This window comes from Triturus cristatus, chromosome 2_2 (genome assembly GCF_964204655.1).
Source record: "Triturus cristatus chromosome 2_2, aTriCri1.1, whole genome shotgun sequence".
Classification (NCBI taxonomy): Eukaryota; Metazoa; Chordata; class Amphibia; order Caudata; family Salamandridae; genus Triturus; species Triturus cristatus.
This window is the reverse complement of record NC_140582.1, coordinates 978,123,605-978,136,414: the sequence shown is the minus strand read 5'-3', so window position 1 is coordinate 978,136,414 and position 12,810 is coordinate 978,123,605. Positions and strand designations below refer to the sequence as shown.

The window sequence follows — 12,810 nt, the reverse complement described above, 5'->3', positions numbered from 1 at the left end:
ACGGTGCGTAGCTCAGCTGAATGCTTCTTTAGCTGCGCTCTTCTGAACACGCGATCTGTGAGCAAACATGCTCTGGATCTGTTTAGCTTCCTTACTGATTTCAAGCCCGCCTGTCTCTTTCTCACTGAAACATGGCTTGGCGAAGCATCAGGCCCAGATGTAGTCAACGCCTTGCCCTCTAATTATTATATACTAAGAAAAGATCGGAGCAAGAGCAAGGGAGGAGGAGTGGCACTGGTGATTGACAGACGCTTTGAGTGTTCCATCATACCCACTGATGACATTCGTGGGGTTGAAGCACTGGGCTTTTGCCTAACACTTTCACCTGCTCAATCCTGTGCGGGTTTGTTGATTTACAGACCCCCAGGCCCTGTGGGATCATTCAACGAGGAGTTGGACACTGTAATTTCGGCTATGAGTGTTCAATTTAAGCACTTTATTCTTTTGGGCGATTTTAACGTTCATTTCGATAACACGGATGCTGCAGATACTATCAAAATACTAGATATTACCACATCTTTGGGCTTAGTACCCTACGTAATGTCGCCTACTCACATCAAGGGGCATACATTGGATCAGATTTTTTCCACCTCTTCCATCACAGCTGCGCCCCCCCTTCCTGTGTTATGGTCTGACCACCTTCTGTTGACTTTTAAAATTCAGTCTAAAATTACTGTAACTAGTAGAGATGTCGGATGTCAGCCCCGGTTAGCGCGTCCTTTCCACCAAGTAACACCGGAAATGATTGACCAGTATCGACTGACTCACCCCTGCTCTCTTACAGGGGATTTAGAACTGGACATTACTCATTTTCAAGCATGGCTAGTGCAATGTCTGGAGGACTTGGCCCCGCCTAGGCGGTCCTTTAAGAAATCCTCACGTGCGTCTGCCCCATGGTTCACGCATGTGCTGAATTCCAGCAGAAGGCTTTGTAAGAAGGCCGAGAGAGCGTGGCGAGCAAACTACCTGGATCCTATGAAGGAGGCCTATAGGTCTTGTATCAAGGCCTATCATAAGGAAATCTATCTGGCCAAAAAAGCCTACTTTGCTCAACGGATCGAAGAAGCCGCCAACACCAGTAAAGAAATCTTTGCAATTGTGAAGGAATTCACTTCACCAGTTGCTATTTCTCCTAAGTGTTCTTTCTCTGAACCTTGGGTTCTGCAATTAGCCAATTTCTTTGCCAATAAAATCAGGAGCATTCAGGCAACTTTTCCTTCCTTGGTGCGGGGGGGACTGCCCTGTCCTAAAATCCAGTCCGATGTGCCTGATCTGGGAAGGCCCAGCTTGATGAGTTTTCCTCCTATTGAACCTCAAGTTTCTTTGGAAATTCTTCTGAAAATGAGATCTGGCTCTCCACTGGACCCCTGTCCCGCAAAGTTTCTGGCCAAAGTTGCTCATGCTATTAACCCTATGGTTAACCCAATTTTAAATTGCTCATTGGAAACAGGGATAGTACCGTCTACTTGGAAACGGGCGATGGTCATTCCGCTCCTGAAAAAGCCCTCCTTGGACCATACCATTCATGCTAATTACTGACCCATCTCTTTACTCCCGGCCCTGGCAAAAGTGGCAGAGAAGCATGTTCAGTCTGTCCTCTCACATTTTGTTGAGTCTCATGGTGTTTTGCATGATACTCAATCTGGTTTCCGTGCAAATATGAGCATGGAAACGGCTCTGTTGGAGGTGGCTGAGGCCCTTAAGGAAGTCCAGGACTCTGGGGGGAAGGCACTGTTGGTGCTGCTGGATCTCTCGGCGGCATTTGACACCGTACCTCACGACCGCCTATTGACGCGTCTTGCGGAGATTGGTGTTGGAGGAACGGTGTTCAATTGGTTCAGGTCCTTTCTGACCAACCGCCAACAGACAGTCTGGGCACCTCCGTACTCCGCTGCAGTGCCGCCTTTGGATGTGGGAGTCCCGCAGGGGTCAATATTAAGCCCGACTCTCTTTAATATCTATATGTCCCCTCTGGCGGCGCTGGTTGAGTCTTTTGGTGCCCAGATTGTCTCATATGCTGATGACACCCAGCTTCTTTTCACCTGCGAGAAAGATATGGACTTTGATGGAGATCTTATTAAAGGCTGTTTGGGTGCGGTTTTTAACTGGTTCCAATGTAATCAGCTTAAATGCAACTCGGATAAATCCGAGGTTCTTTTCTTCGGCTGTCCCCCGGATACCTGTTGGAAGTCCTGGTGGCCAGCGGATATGTTTCCCCCTTCCAATGTGGCCTTGTTGGCTAAAAATCTCGGTGTTAAGATGGATACCCTTCTCACCTTTAAACCGCAGATTATGAGCCTGGTTGGTCAATGCTTCGGGGTTCTAAAGGCGCTTAGAAAATTTCTTCCCCTTCTTTCCATCGCTCATAGGAAAACCACTGTGCAGGCCCTGATAGGATCTAGGCTGGATTACGCCAATGTCCTGTATCTGGGTCTTCCGAAGTTCCTTCTTTCGCGCCTGCAGATTGTGCAGAATTCGGCCGCTCGGGCGATCTTTGGTCTTGGCCACCGCGCTCACGCTACAGGACTGCTGCAATCTCTTCACTGGCTGCCTATTCAGAGGCGCATTGAATTTAAGGCGCTTACTATGGCATTTAAGACCCTGCATGGCACTGGCCCCCGCTACTTGAGGAAGAGGATCGGTTTTCATCTGCCAGCTAGAGCCTTGAGGTCAGCTTCACTGTCTCTCACCACGATCCCGGCAATTAGGCGTGCCAGGATCGGTGGACGGTCTTTTAAGTATCTTGCGCCCCGGGCCTGGAATGCCCTTCCACTGTCCCTAAGAAAGAGTGAGAGCCTGATGGCCTTCAGAAAGAATCTCAAAACATGGCTGTTTGGCCAATAAGCTCCACCTTCCCCGGATGGAGTTCTACGGTTTCGGGTCTGATAGCGCCGGGACACTCTGCTTGAGTAGCTGAGCGCTCAATAAAACCCCTAATAACATAACATAACATAACATAACAATCTGAACAGGTAAAGTCATCCCCCGTTGCAGGCACCACCTGTGTTGTCTCGCTGAGGTTTTGAGAAAAACTTCTTATACCCCCCAACCTCCAAAGAGCAACTTCTTGTGGCAGACGGCTCATCTCACAGGTAGATAAGTAACTTGTTCTTCTGATAGAGTCTTCTAGGTGAAGATTCCTCTTTTTGAATAGATACCAAAGCAACACCTATTTGGAGGTGGATCTGTGAATGGAATTAACCCTGAAAGTCCTGCAAGACCGAGAGGCAAACCTGTCTATTCAGGCAAGAATGCTTCCTGAACATACAGAGGGTCACATTGGTAGCTGCCTGACAAAGGTTTAGGATAGGCACTCAATATGCCAATGAAGTGGTAGCAGCTTAGGCCTTGGTAGAATGGGCAGACATAGCTTCCAGAGGCTGCTTCTTTGCCAATGCATAGCAGATCATAATGCAGAGCAGGATCCAGCGGGAGATAGTTTCTCGTTTGCACTGCATTGCTTTTTTTCGCTCCTGCAAACCCCACAGAGAGAAGAGTTGATTGTCCACCCGACGGTCTTTGGTACAAACTATGTAGCATCTCAGTTCTCTTGGGGTCAAATTGATGAAGTCTTCCCCTCCCCATTAGAGGGGTGAGGAGGAGCACAGAAAGTCATCAGGGTGATGGTGTGACCGGCAATGAATGGCATCACAACGTTTGGCAGAAAGGATGCCCATGTTACAGAATCAGTTTGCCTGAGAAGTAGTAAGTGTATGGCAGATTGACACAAAGAGCCTGAAGATCACTCACAAGCTGTGCCAAGGCGACGGCAATGAGGAATACAGTCTTGATAGTAAGGAGCTGTGAAGCAGCTTGAACAGAGTGCACAGTCAGCACCAGATTAAGGTCCCATTGGGGCATGACAAAAGGAGAAGGGGGAAAAGTGTTGCAGGCATTTCAATTATCGCCTCATGACAGGTGAACAACAACGAGGGCTGATCTGGCAACCATAAGAAGGCTGAAAGACAACCCTTAACTCCCCTCACAGCAATGATTGTGCCGGCCAAGAGACCGAAGAAATAATAGAACATCAGATCATTTGGCCTGGAGGGGTTCAATCTGACCTGAGCCTCACCAAGCCACAAACCTGTCCAACAACAGGCATATAAGGTTTTCATTGAGCGTTGCCTGGCTGCCAAGATGACATCAACCACCTCCACAGGAAGGTCGAAGGTGATTGTCTGTCGCAGCTCAAACTCCATGAATGAGGGTGGAGATTGTGAATGCCCCAATCCAGAATCCTGGTCTGTTGCTGCAACAGCAGGTCCTCCCAGAGGGAAAACCTGATGAGAGGACACACACTCAACTGTAGTGGTTCGGGATACCATTCTGTCTGTGCCCAGTCAGGATCCATTAGGATGACTTGGGCCCAGTCTATCCTGATTTTCTTGAGAACTTGTGGCAGGAGTGGTCTAGGCAGGAAGGCATACAGGAGTCCTGAGTTTCCAATATAGGCAAAACATGTCTCGGAATGAGAGACACCTTAGAAACTCCAACGTGAAGAAGTGCTGACAATGCCCGTTCTCAGCAGTGGTAAAAAGATCGAGCCAAGGTTATGTCAATTAGCAGAAAGACCTTGCACCACCACCGAGTGTAGCTGTCATTCTGGATCTGCTAGGCATTGCCAGCTGAGCTCATCCGCTTTGGCCTTCAATGATCCTGCCAGGTGGTTCATCACCAGGACAATTCCACGATGGTCTAGCCTTTTCCAGAGGCACCCACCCTATTTGTTGCAGTATCACATGGCGGTGGTATTGTCCGTGAGCATCTGGACCAGCCTCCGCTTGATGGAAGGCAGAAAGGCTTTCAACGCTAGGCTGTTGGCTCTCAGCTCCAAAATATTCATGTGGAGCCAGGACTTTGCTGGAGGCCAGAGGCCCCTGATCGCCACCTCTCCAGGGTGGCCACCCCAACCCAGAAGTGGTACATCGGTCCCCACTGTCAACTCTTGGTAGGGAAGGGAGAGGGGTCTGCCACTGACCCAATCGCGATCCAGTAACCACAACTGCAGATCTTTCACAGTCTTGTCTGAAATCTGAACTTGGTGGGAGAGGTCCCCTTGATGTTGGACCCACTGATTCTTTACATACCAATGAGGGGCTCACATATGCCACCTATCGTGCTCAAGCAGCAAGATGCAGGAGACCATCAGTCCCAGCAGCCTCAGAGTCGACCACACAAAAATCCAGGACCGCGGCTGAAAAACTGGGATCATAGCCTAAATGTCCTAGACTCTCTTGCCTAGGGGAAAGGCATGAAACTGAATTTTGTCCAGAATGGCTCTGATGAAGCAAAGTGTCTTATGAGAAGCCAGGTGTGACTTTGGCACATTAATAGTGAACCTCAAAGATGAAAGGTTTGCCATAGTCTGGAGATGGTCGACAACTGCCTGGGGCTAGTCCGCCTTTAACAGCCAGTGGTCGAGGTAGTAGAAGCCTGGCATTCTGACCTCTGATGGTGTACTGCCACAACCACCATCACTTTCATGAACACCTGAGGAGCACTTCAGAGATCGAAGGGGAGCACAGAGAAATGAAAATGCTCTTCTCCCACCACAAACCTCAGGTAGCGCCAAGGGACCGGCAGGATGGGAATATGGAAATAGACATCTTGCAGGTCCAACGTCACCATCTAGTCTCCAGGGTCGATGGTAGAAAAAATCTGGGGCCAGGGTGAACATTTTGAATTTCTCCTTCTGGAAGAAGGCGCTGTGAGGACACTGTTTTCGACTACGCCACAGACCTCCTTCCTTCTTTGGCACCAGAATGAAGCAGGAGTAACAACCACAGCCTACTTATGGCATGAGCAACCACTCAACCGCCCCTTTATAGAAAAGGGCTTGCACTTCCTGCCACAAAACAGAGAGATGGTCCTCTATTAGTCGCTATGGGGATGGTGTAAGGTGGGAGCTCTAAAGCAGAAATCAAAAGAAATGGTGTTACTGTTGCGGTCGGAGTGGCTGGGCGTAAAAGCACAGAGAGGTAGGGGTAGCCCTGCTCTCCTTAAAGTATTTGAGTGCGGAATCAGCTTTGTCCTCCACTAGGTGAATCTCATTATAGGGCATATCCATCAAGGAGGGCTGGACATCGCCCAAGAACCCAGTCGATCGCAGCCTTGCATGTTGGTAAATGGCAACGCTGGTGCCTATGGCCAACCCAATGTAATGGGTGGTGTCCCAACCACAATGAATCGTGAACTTGGCTGCATACTGACCATCTAGGATCGCCTGAGAAATTGCAGGGCGAAGGTCTTCAGGCACACCATGGAGAACTTCTACAACCAAATCCCAAAGGGGGTGTGAGCATTGTCCCAACAAACAGCTGGTGTTAACAGATCGGAGGGCTAAGCTTGTAGAAGAAAAGACATGCTTGCTGAATGTTTCCACTCGCTTAGATTCCCTATCGGGGGAGTGGTAGAAAATGTGTTTGGATTAGAGCAGCTGGTGCAAGCCTGTATAACTAGGCTGGCAATCAATCTATTAACTGGAAAGGGGGGCAGAGCAAAGCTTGGCTCATGCCCCCAATAAGCTATCGGTCAGCGACTCGTTCAAAGAAAGGAGGGGCTAAGAAGAGGTTAGGCCTGGTTGGAGAACCGTGTTAAGACATTAGTTTCAACCTCCAAGGCAAGGAGCTTGAGGTCAAGTCCTTATGCTGCCCTCTCCACCACCATAGCATAGGCATCGGACTCTTCTCTGGCTGGTCAAGGAGGAGAAAAAAGAGCCATCTCCGGGGAGGTATTGAGGCCACTAGACTCCTTTAAGTCCTCATACCAACTGTCACCTTGGTAGGTCTGAGTGAACTCATTACCAGGGTCATAATCATAATTAGAGTCAGTCCCTAAAAGAGAATAGAGAGAAGCTTCTCTAAACTGTTGGAAGTCAAGTGGGGAAGTTGCGCCTAAGGCGGATTTGGGCGCAACGTAGGTCAAGATAGGACTGGCATCTGGTCATAAGAGGAAAATTGGGGTGGTGAAGTCACATCAGCGGCGACGAGCCCAGAGTCGGCATGGGTTGTGGCAGTGGAGTTGGAACAAGAGTAGGAGGCAAGGTAAGTATGGAGGGTCCAGGTGGCATAGAGGGGGAAACCACCGACACCCGCTGGCGGTATCCCAGGTAAAAGGCCTCTTGGCTTCTTTGGGTCCGAAGGCGTGCCAGAGGGAGTCAGCAGGGATCCAAAGAGTTGGAGCATTGCTGCATAGAAATCTTGGGAATACTCAGGATGTGCTGGAACGAGCTGTAGAATAGGCTCTGAAGTCTGATGACTTCCGGAGAAACTGAAGAAGGATGGGGAGGCCCGGGCACCTGTTTTGGCAAATGCGAATGGCATGAGGGAGCGCAGCCCCACTTTAACTTCTTGGGTTTTTTACACTTGCCTCAGGACTTGGAACACGATGAAGATGGACTTCTGGAGCGGTTCCGACAACTCCAGTAACGAGACTGAGAATGAACTTTGAAGACAAAGGCGGATTTCGAGCGGTCCTGTCATGGACTCTTAGGCAACTTAGAGTTTTGCCTTGCGCTCCCCAATAGCCTACGTGTTCAGGCTTTGGAGTTGTGACTCGACCCTAGGCACCACAGGCACACTTTATGGGGATCTGTCACAGACATCTGTTTGCAATAGTCCCTACAGGGCTTAAAACCTGGTCACATCCCTTGAACAGTGTAGAATTTAGAGGAAAACTCAAGGAAAATGTCTCTGGATGCATGTTTGGAGGACGGAAAGAAAGGAATTGACCTCAGCCTACAGGAGTGGCATTGATATTGGCCTGCAGGTCATTTTCAGAGCAGCATCAGTGCAGAGCTGCAAGTTGCCACCTTCTGAGTGCAGAAGTACTGTTGAAAAGTTTCCGGAACCAGTATGACGCCTGGGGGATATTCAAAAGGTAAAGAATCTGTGGCTAGAAGTCTCTATTAGAAATACTGAGCTGCAAGACAGTTGTGCCTAACAAACTGATCCAAGGTGGTTACACAGAACCATATTCTTCTACTGGCTGATATGTACAGTCTAGACTGTGTTGTGTACTCATACTCATATTTAGCATATTGTTGTGTAATGTACAAAACAAGATCCACTCGTCCAAAGCAAACCTTGTACTTCACCTACAAGTGACACAATTAGATTCACAAAGCCTGTTCAAGACGCAACGCAGGTATGGAAAATTTCTAAAGGAATTATGAACTGAAAAGGGTACACAGGACATATTCCTACAAATAACCGGTCATCTATTTTGTTTTATTAAATGCCTTAACTCGGCCTTAATAAAATACTATAATATAAATGCATTTCATCATTGTGCCTTTACTTTGAGACAATTACTGCTTGGACCACAGGCCCTTCGTGTCTGGTTATTTTGTACAACTGGCAAAATGTCAACTTTCAGAATTTAACAGTTGCAGAACAATATAACATATTGCTTCCTTAAATCAGAGTAAAACACTCATATTTTCTGTTTTACTTTTGAGGCCAAAACGTTAAAAAGCCTAAACATTGTCAGTGGTGTTATAGCACAGACCTTAGCAGTAAGGTAAGCACCCCATTGTGCTATTTCATACCACATTAAAGCATAAATTAATACCGTATTTAATGAATGGCAATATTGTTTACTTACTTTTATTGGCTACCAATGCCACAGATGGCTGGGTGTCAGATTCTTCATTTACTTTTTTTACCATCGAATACCAATCTTCCAAGTTCTCGAAGCTCTGAGAATTTGTGATGTCATAAACCAAAAGAACACCCTAAAATAAATTTTAAAGCGTATGTTAACGACTGGTCGCCACTTTGACTTATAAGGAAATAGCGTATAAAGTGGGTACAGGCGAAATTTAAATTACACCGGAGTATTGCACATAATTTCACATTATGCTTCTTATGTGAAATTCCTAAAATGACGCCATTATGCCACGTTACATGATTACACTACCGTTTGTGGCAATATTATAAAATAGGAGCACAGGAACAATGCAAAAACCAGAACACAAACGGTTCTTGTTCATGACACTTGTGTTTTTCGCTCTCTTTTTTTGGTGCAAACTGCATCCTCGCATTACAAACTGAAGCAAGGATGTATTTTGCGCTGAACTATAACACTAAATGACATCATTTTACAGAAATGTCACTTAGTTACACAAAAAGAATTACGTGAATTTTGCCCACCTCTACTATAAATATAATAGATAAAACTAATCGTCCCTAATACCTAGACCACTGTAAAGCATGCAGTAGGGAAGCTGAGTATCTCCATCATATGGGGTATCTAAGAAAGTCACAGTAAATATAGTACGGAAGCTAATGCAGTAGCCATGAGTTTAGGTTGCTGCTCTCACACCAACTGAAGTGTAAAAGTAATTTGGCCCATTTTTACAGCACTCAAACATCATGCACTTTTTAACGGAGTGTTCAAACCACAGCACAAAACAGAAAATGTCCGCACATGCATTTCCACTGGTTACTTCATATTTAAACAAAATAAATATATCCCGATTTACAAACGTTTAGATGTACAAAACACTTGAATGTGCTTTCGGGAATAGGTAATTCTAGTTCACAGAATCAGGTTCTGCAGATTTTTCCACTTACTAATGGGGACTTTTAATCGCATGGTGGAATTTTCAGTGTGTTGAGTCAAGGTTGGAGGCATTGGTATTACCAGGGACATAAGAGTGGAACAACACTACAAAAGTTTGGGAACATCAACATGGGTAGTATTATTTCGGCATTCACCAACCTTTTCGTATGGCGTTACTCACTGATGAAACATTAGAACTATTCCCTCCAACAATAGGGGAAAGTATGTTTTCTGGGTTAATAAGCCATGCAGAGCACCCATTTGGTATGGGGAAGCAGGCAAAGGGTTCTCTCAAGTGGGCACATTTCATCCAGGTGGAGAAAAATAAGGAACCACCCTTAAATATGCAATTCTACATCTACTGCAAATCCATCAATATAAATCTTTTCAAATCACTCCTTCATTCCTCTATTAATGATTATTCATTTACGTTCCTAGTTTTCTTGTACCATTTCCATTTTTAGCACAATACACTTCGAGAATGTATCTCTTCATCAGGGCCAACATTATTTTATTAAAAGCAAAACAAATATTTAGATTATACTATTAGTTGGCCAATCTTCATTAAGCGTAACCACACATTTTTAAAATTCTAAACTGGTTATCTCTGCAGTTTTTCCGCCTGCATTTGGACGCCAAACCGCCACTGGTGTCCAATTATATTTTTTAATAGTTCTCCCTTAATACATTTCTGTGCTTGCATATACTCCCTCTCCTCTTATGCAAGTCTATCTTCAGTTACAACTGTAGGTTTGTACTCCCTACTCATCTAATGCATATAAATAAAACAGGTCATATCAAATTTCTCATTTAAAGCTTGTGTGTCAACTGTTCAAGACTGTGAAGCACGGTAGGCAAGTTGGTCATCAACACATAATTTAATGTCCATCGCAATGAAAGCCCCATAATTTGGCACTTCCCAAGGGTTGAAAATCCAACGATGGGAAGTATGCATATGAATGACAGGCTGAAACATATAGCATTGGTAATTCAGAAAATAAGCACCATAATTGAGAACACGAGCAATACCATGGCACTAGATGGTGGGCTACTCAGACTCAGACACTTATCATTTCTGACAGAGTGGGAACCACTGAGACAGTACTGGATTCTGTTAAATCCTAAGTATCTGATATATGAAAAAATGTCATTGATCTGCAGGAGAAAGTCTGTTTCCAAGTATATTGTTACGCTGAGGAAAGTTCCTGCTGAAGTAAAATCAGGCTAGTGGGTCTCACTGAAAAGACAGAAGGGTCCAGTATTGAGCTCATTTTGGAGATATTGCTCCATAAGACGATGGTGCTGGATGGCTTATCACACATTTTCTCTACTGAAAGCACAGAATGGTTTCTGTACCTCCTTCATTGCTTGAGACTGCTTTGAGGCACAAAGTTGCAAAATTGATGAATTACAAAGACGTGGATAAAATTCCAAAACAGGCAAGGCAGAACGGCACTTTCAAAGTTGTTGAGATACAGGAACTGATCTTTTCAGATTACATTTTGGTGGTTCTGCGACTACACTGGGGTCCTTCACTGAGGTGAAAAGAAAGCATGGAGGCTTACACCTTAAATATATGCCACTGGTCTTAACAAAGTTAAATATCATGACTGATGAAAATTAGATTTTCTTCATTGACCCAGTGATCTTTTTAGGTTAGTTAGGGAAACAGACAACATGCAAACTGGGGTGGTGGGCAGTTAGAAAATCACAGTGAAAGAGAATTGTGATGGACAGCTGCTTTTGCATCAGTCACACTTATGATGCTTGCGCAAGATACTTATAGACAAACTCTTGGATTACTGTGGGGTGAGGATTAAGATGATTCAAGTCTGCCCGAACTATAATGTCAGTAATGTTACTGCTCGGGGTAATAAAACTACGCACAGCTTGGTGACCGGTTTCATCTTAATGACAAGCACAAGTTCGTATTGCTTCTAATGACCCACGTTAGGGATCAAATGCCACATAACTGAGAGGGCTAACTAAATACAAGCTACTGGAACATAAAGGATTCATGAGGGAGTTCAAGGGATAGTGATATATGAACCTACGTCTGGTGTGTTTTTATTTCATGAAAATGGTTGGAACTCGATGGCAGAAATTTTATTTTCTATGGTCCTTCGGCAAAAGACAGAGTAACTGTATAACTCATACTCCACCTAAGCTCCAGACAGATACCTTAAGGGGGATAAGGCATCTCCTGGCCAAGGCACGTGACTCCACCTTGTTGATTAGAGCTAAGTTTGCAGAAGCAATGGGTTTAAGGGATGTTACGAGACAGATGCTTGCACAAGATAAACAATATTCTAATATTCTTTATTTTTCGATGGCTTACACTTTCTGTTCTAGGACAGATTACTTCTTTGAACCTGCTAATGACATTTTCCCAACAGCAAACACTTAACGTTTGGGTAGAAGGATGTCAGTTCACTGCCCTTTTTTGATGACTAATGGGGATAACCACACGAAACAAGGGAGGTGCTTAACAATTAAATGCATTGTACGTCTGCGAACAAGAAGTGGTATATCGCTTAAAAGAAATAACTACACATTGCTCCAACTTCAAAATGCACTAGAGAAAATGAGGGCTTGGTAGACTCCCAGGAGGCATATACAACAGGCAACCAAAGACAATACATGTCTCTGATCACACACAAATATAGCTCACAAAAGATAAGAGAGCTGGAAGAGGACATTATTTAAAGCTGATGTTATCTCCCTGAAGGACAGAACACAGAGCTCTAGCTACAGAGGACATCAAAGAACATTAGAATGGAGGAAAGAAAAGGTATACAAATGTGGAACTAAGGCCAGCATAATGACGGTGTAGTTAAGTAGACACAAAGAAGAAAGCAGGAGAATTGGGTCAATCAAGGATTGAGAGGGGATTAATATCAGAAATTATGAAGATAAAGTGACTACATTCATGGGTACTATTCCAAACTTCATTGGTCCTATACAGAGAATCTGAAACAGAGGTCTTCATTGTGGAATTATCCCTCCTAAGTGATATCATTTAGAAGACCTCCCAGAGCAGAGGAATCTAATCTTTTCTATAACGAGAGCTGCTTGCATCCCCACCATGCACTCCTTATGACCCCACATATTACATCACTCATGACGTTCTAGGACATCATTTATAACATCTCAAATGACATAATTGTAACTGTCATCGGCCCTGTGCAGTGGGGGGTTGGTCACAAGGCCTGACCTGCGGCCAGGCCCTGTGGCCAACCCCCA

The 12,810-nt window shown here is 45.2% G+C and overlaps 1 protein-coding gene across 1 annotated transcript in view; it reads right to left on the bottom strand.

Moving 5' to 3' along the window:
* The window catches only part of RAB28 (RAB28, member RAS oncogene family), a 712,831-nt gene that overhangs the window by 417,078 nt on the left and 282,943 nt on the right, over positions 1–12,810 (bottom strand). Inside the window, exon 4 of the mRNA XM_085642409.1 lies at positions 8,608–8,737. Coding sequence (XP_085498535.1) covers positions 8,608–8,737 — 130 coding nt within the window. The remainder of the gene's footprint in view (positions 1–8,607; positions 8,738–12,810) is intronic.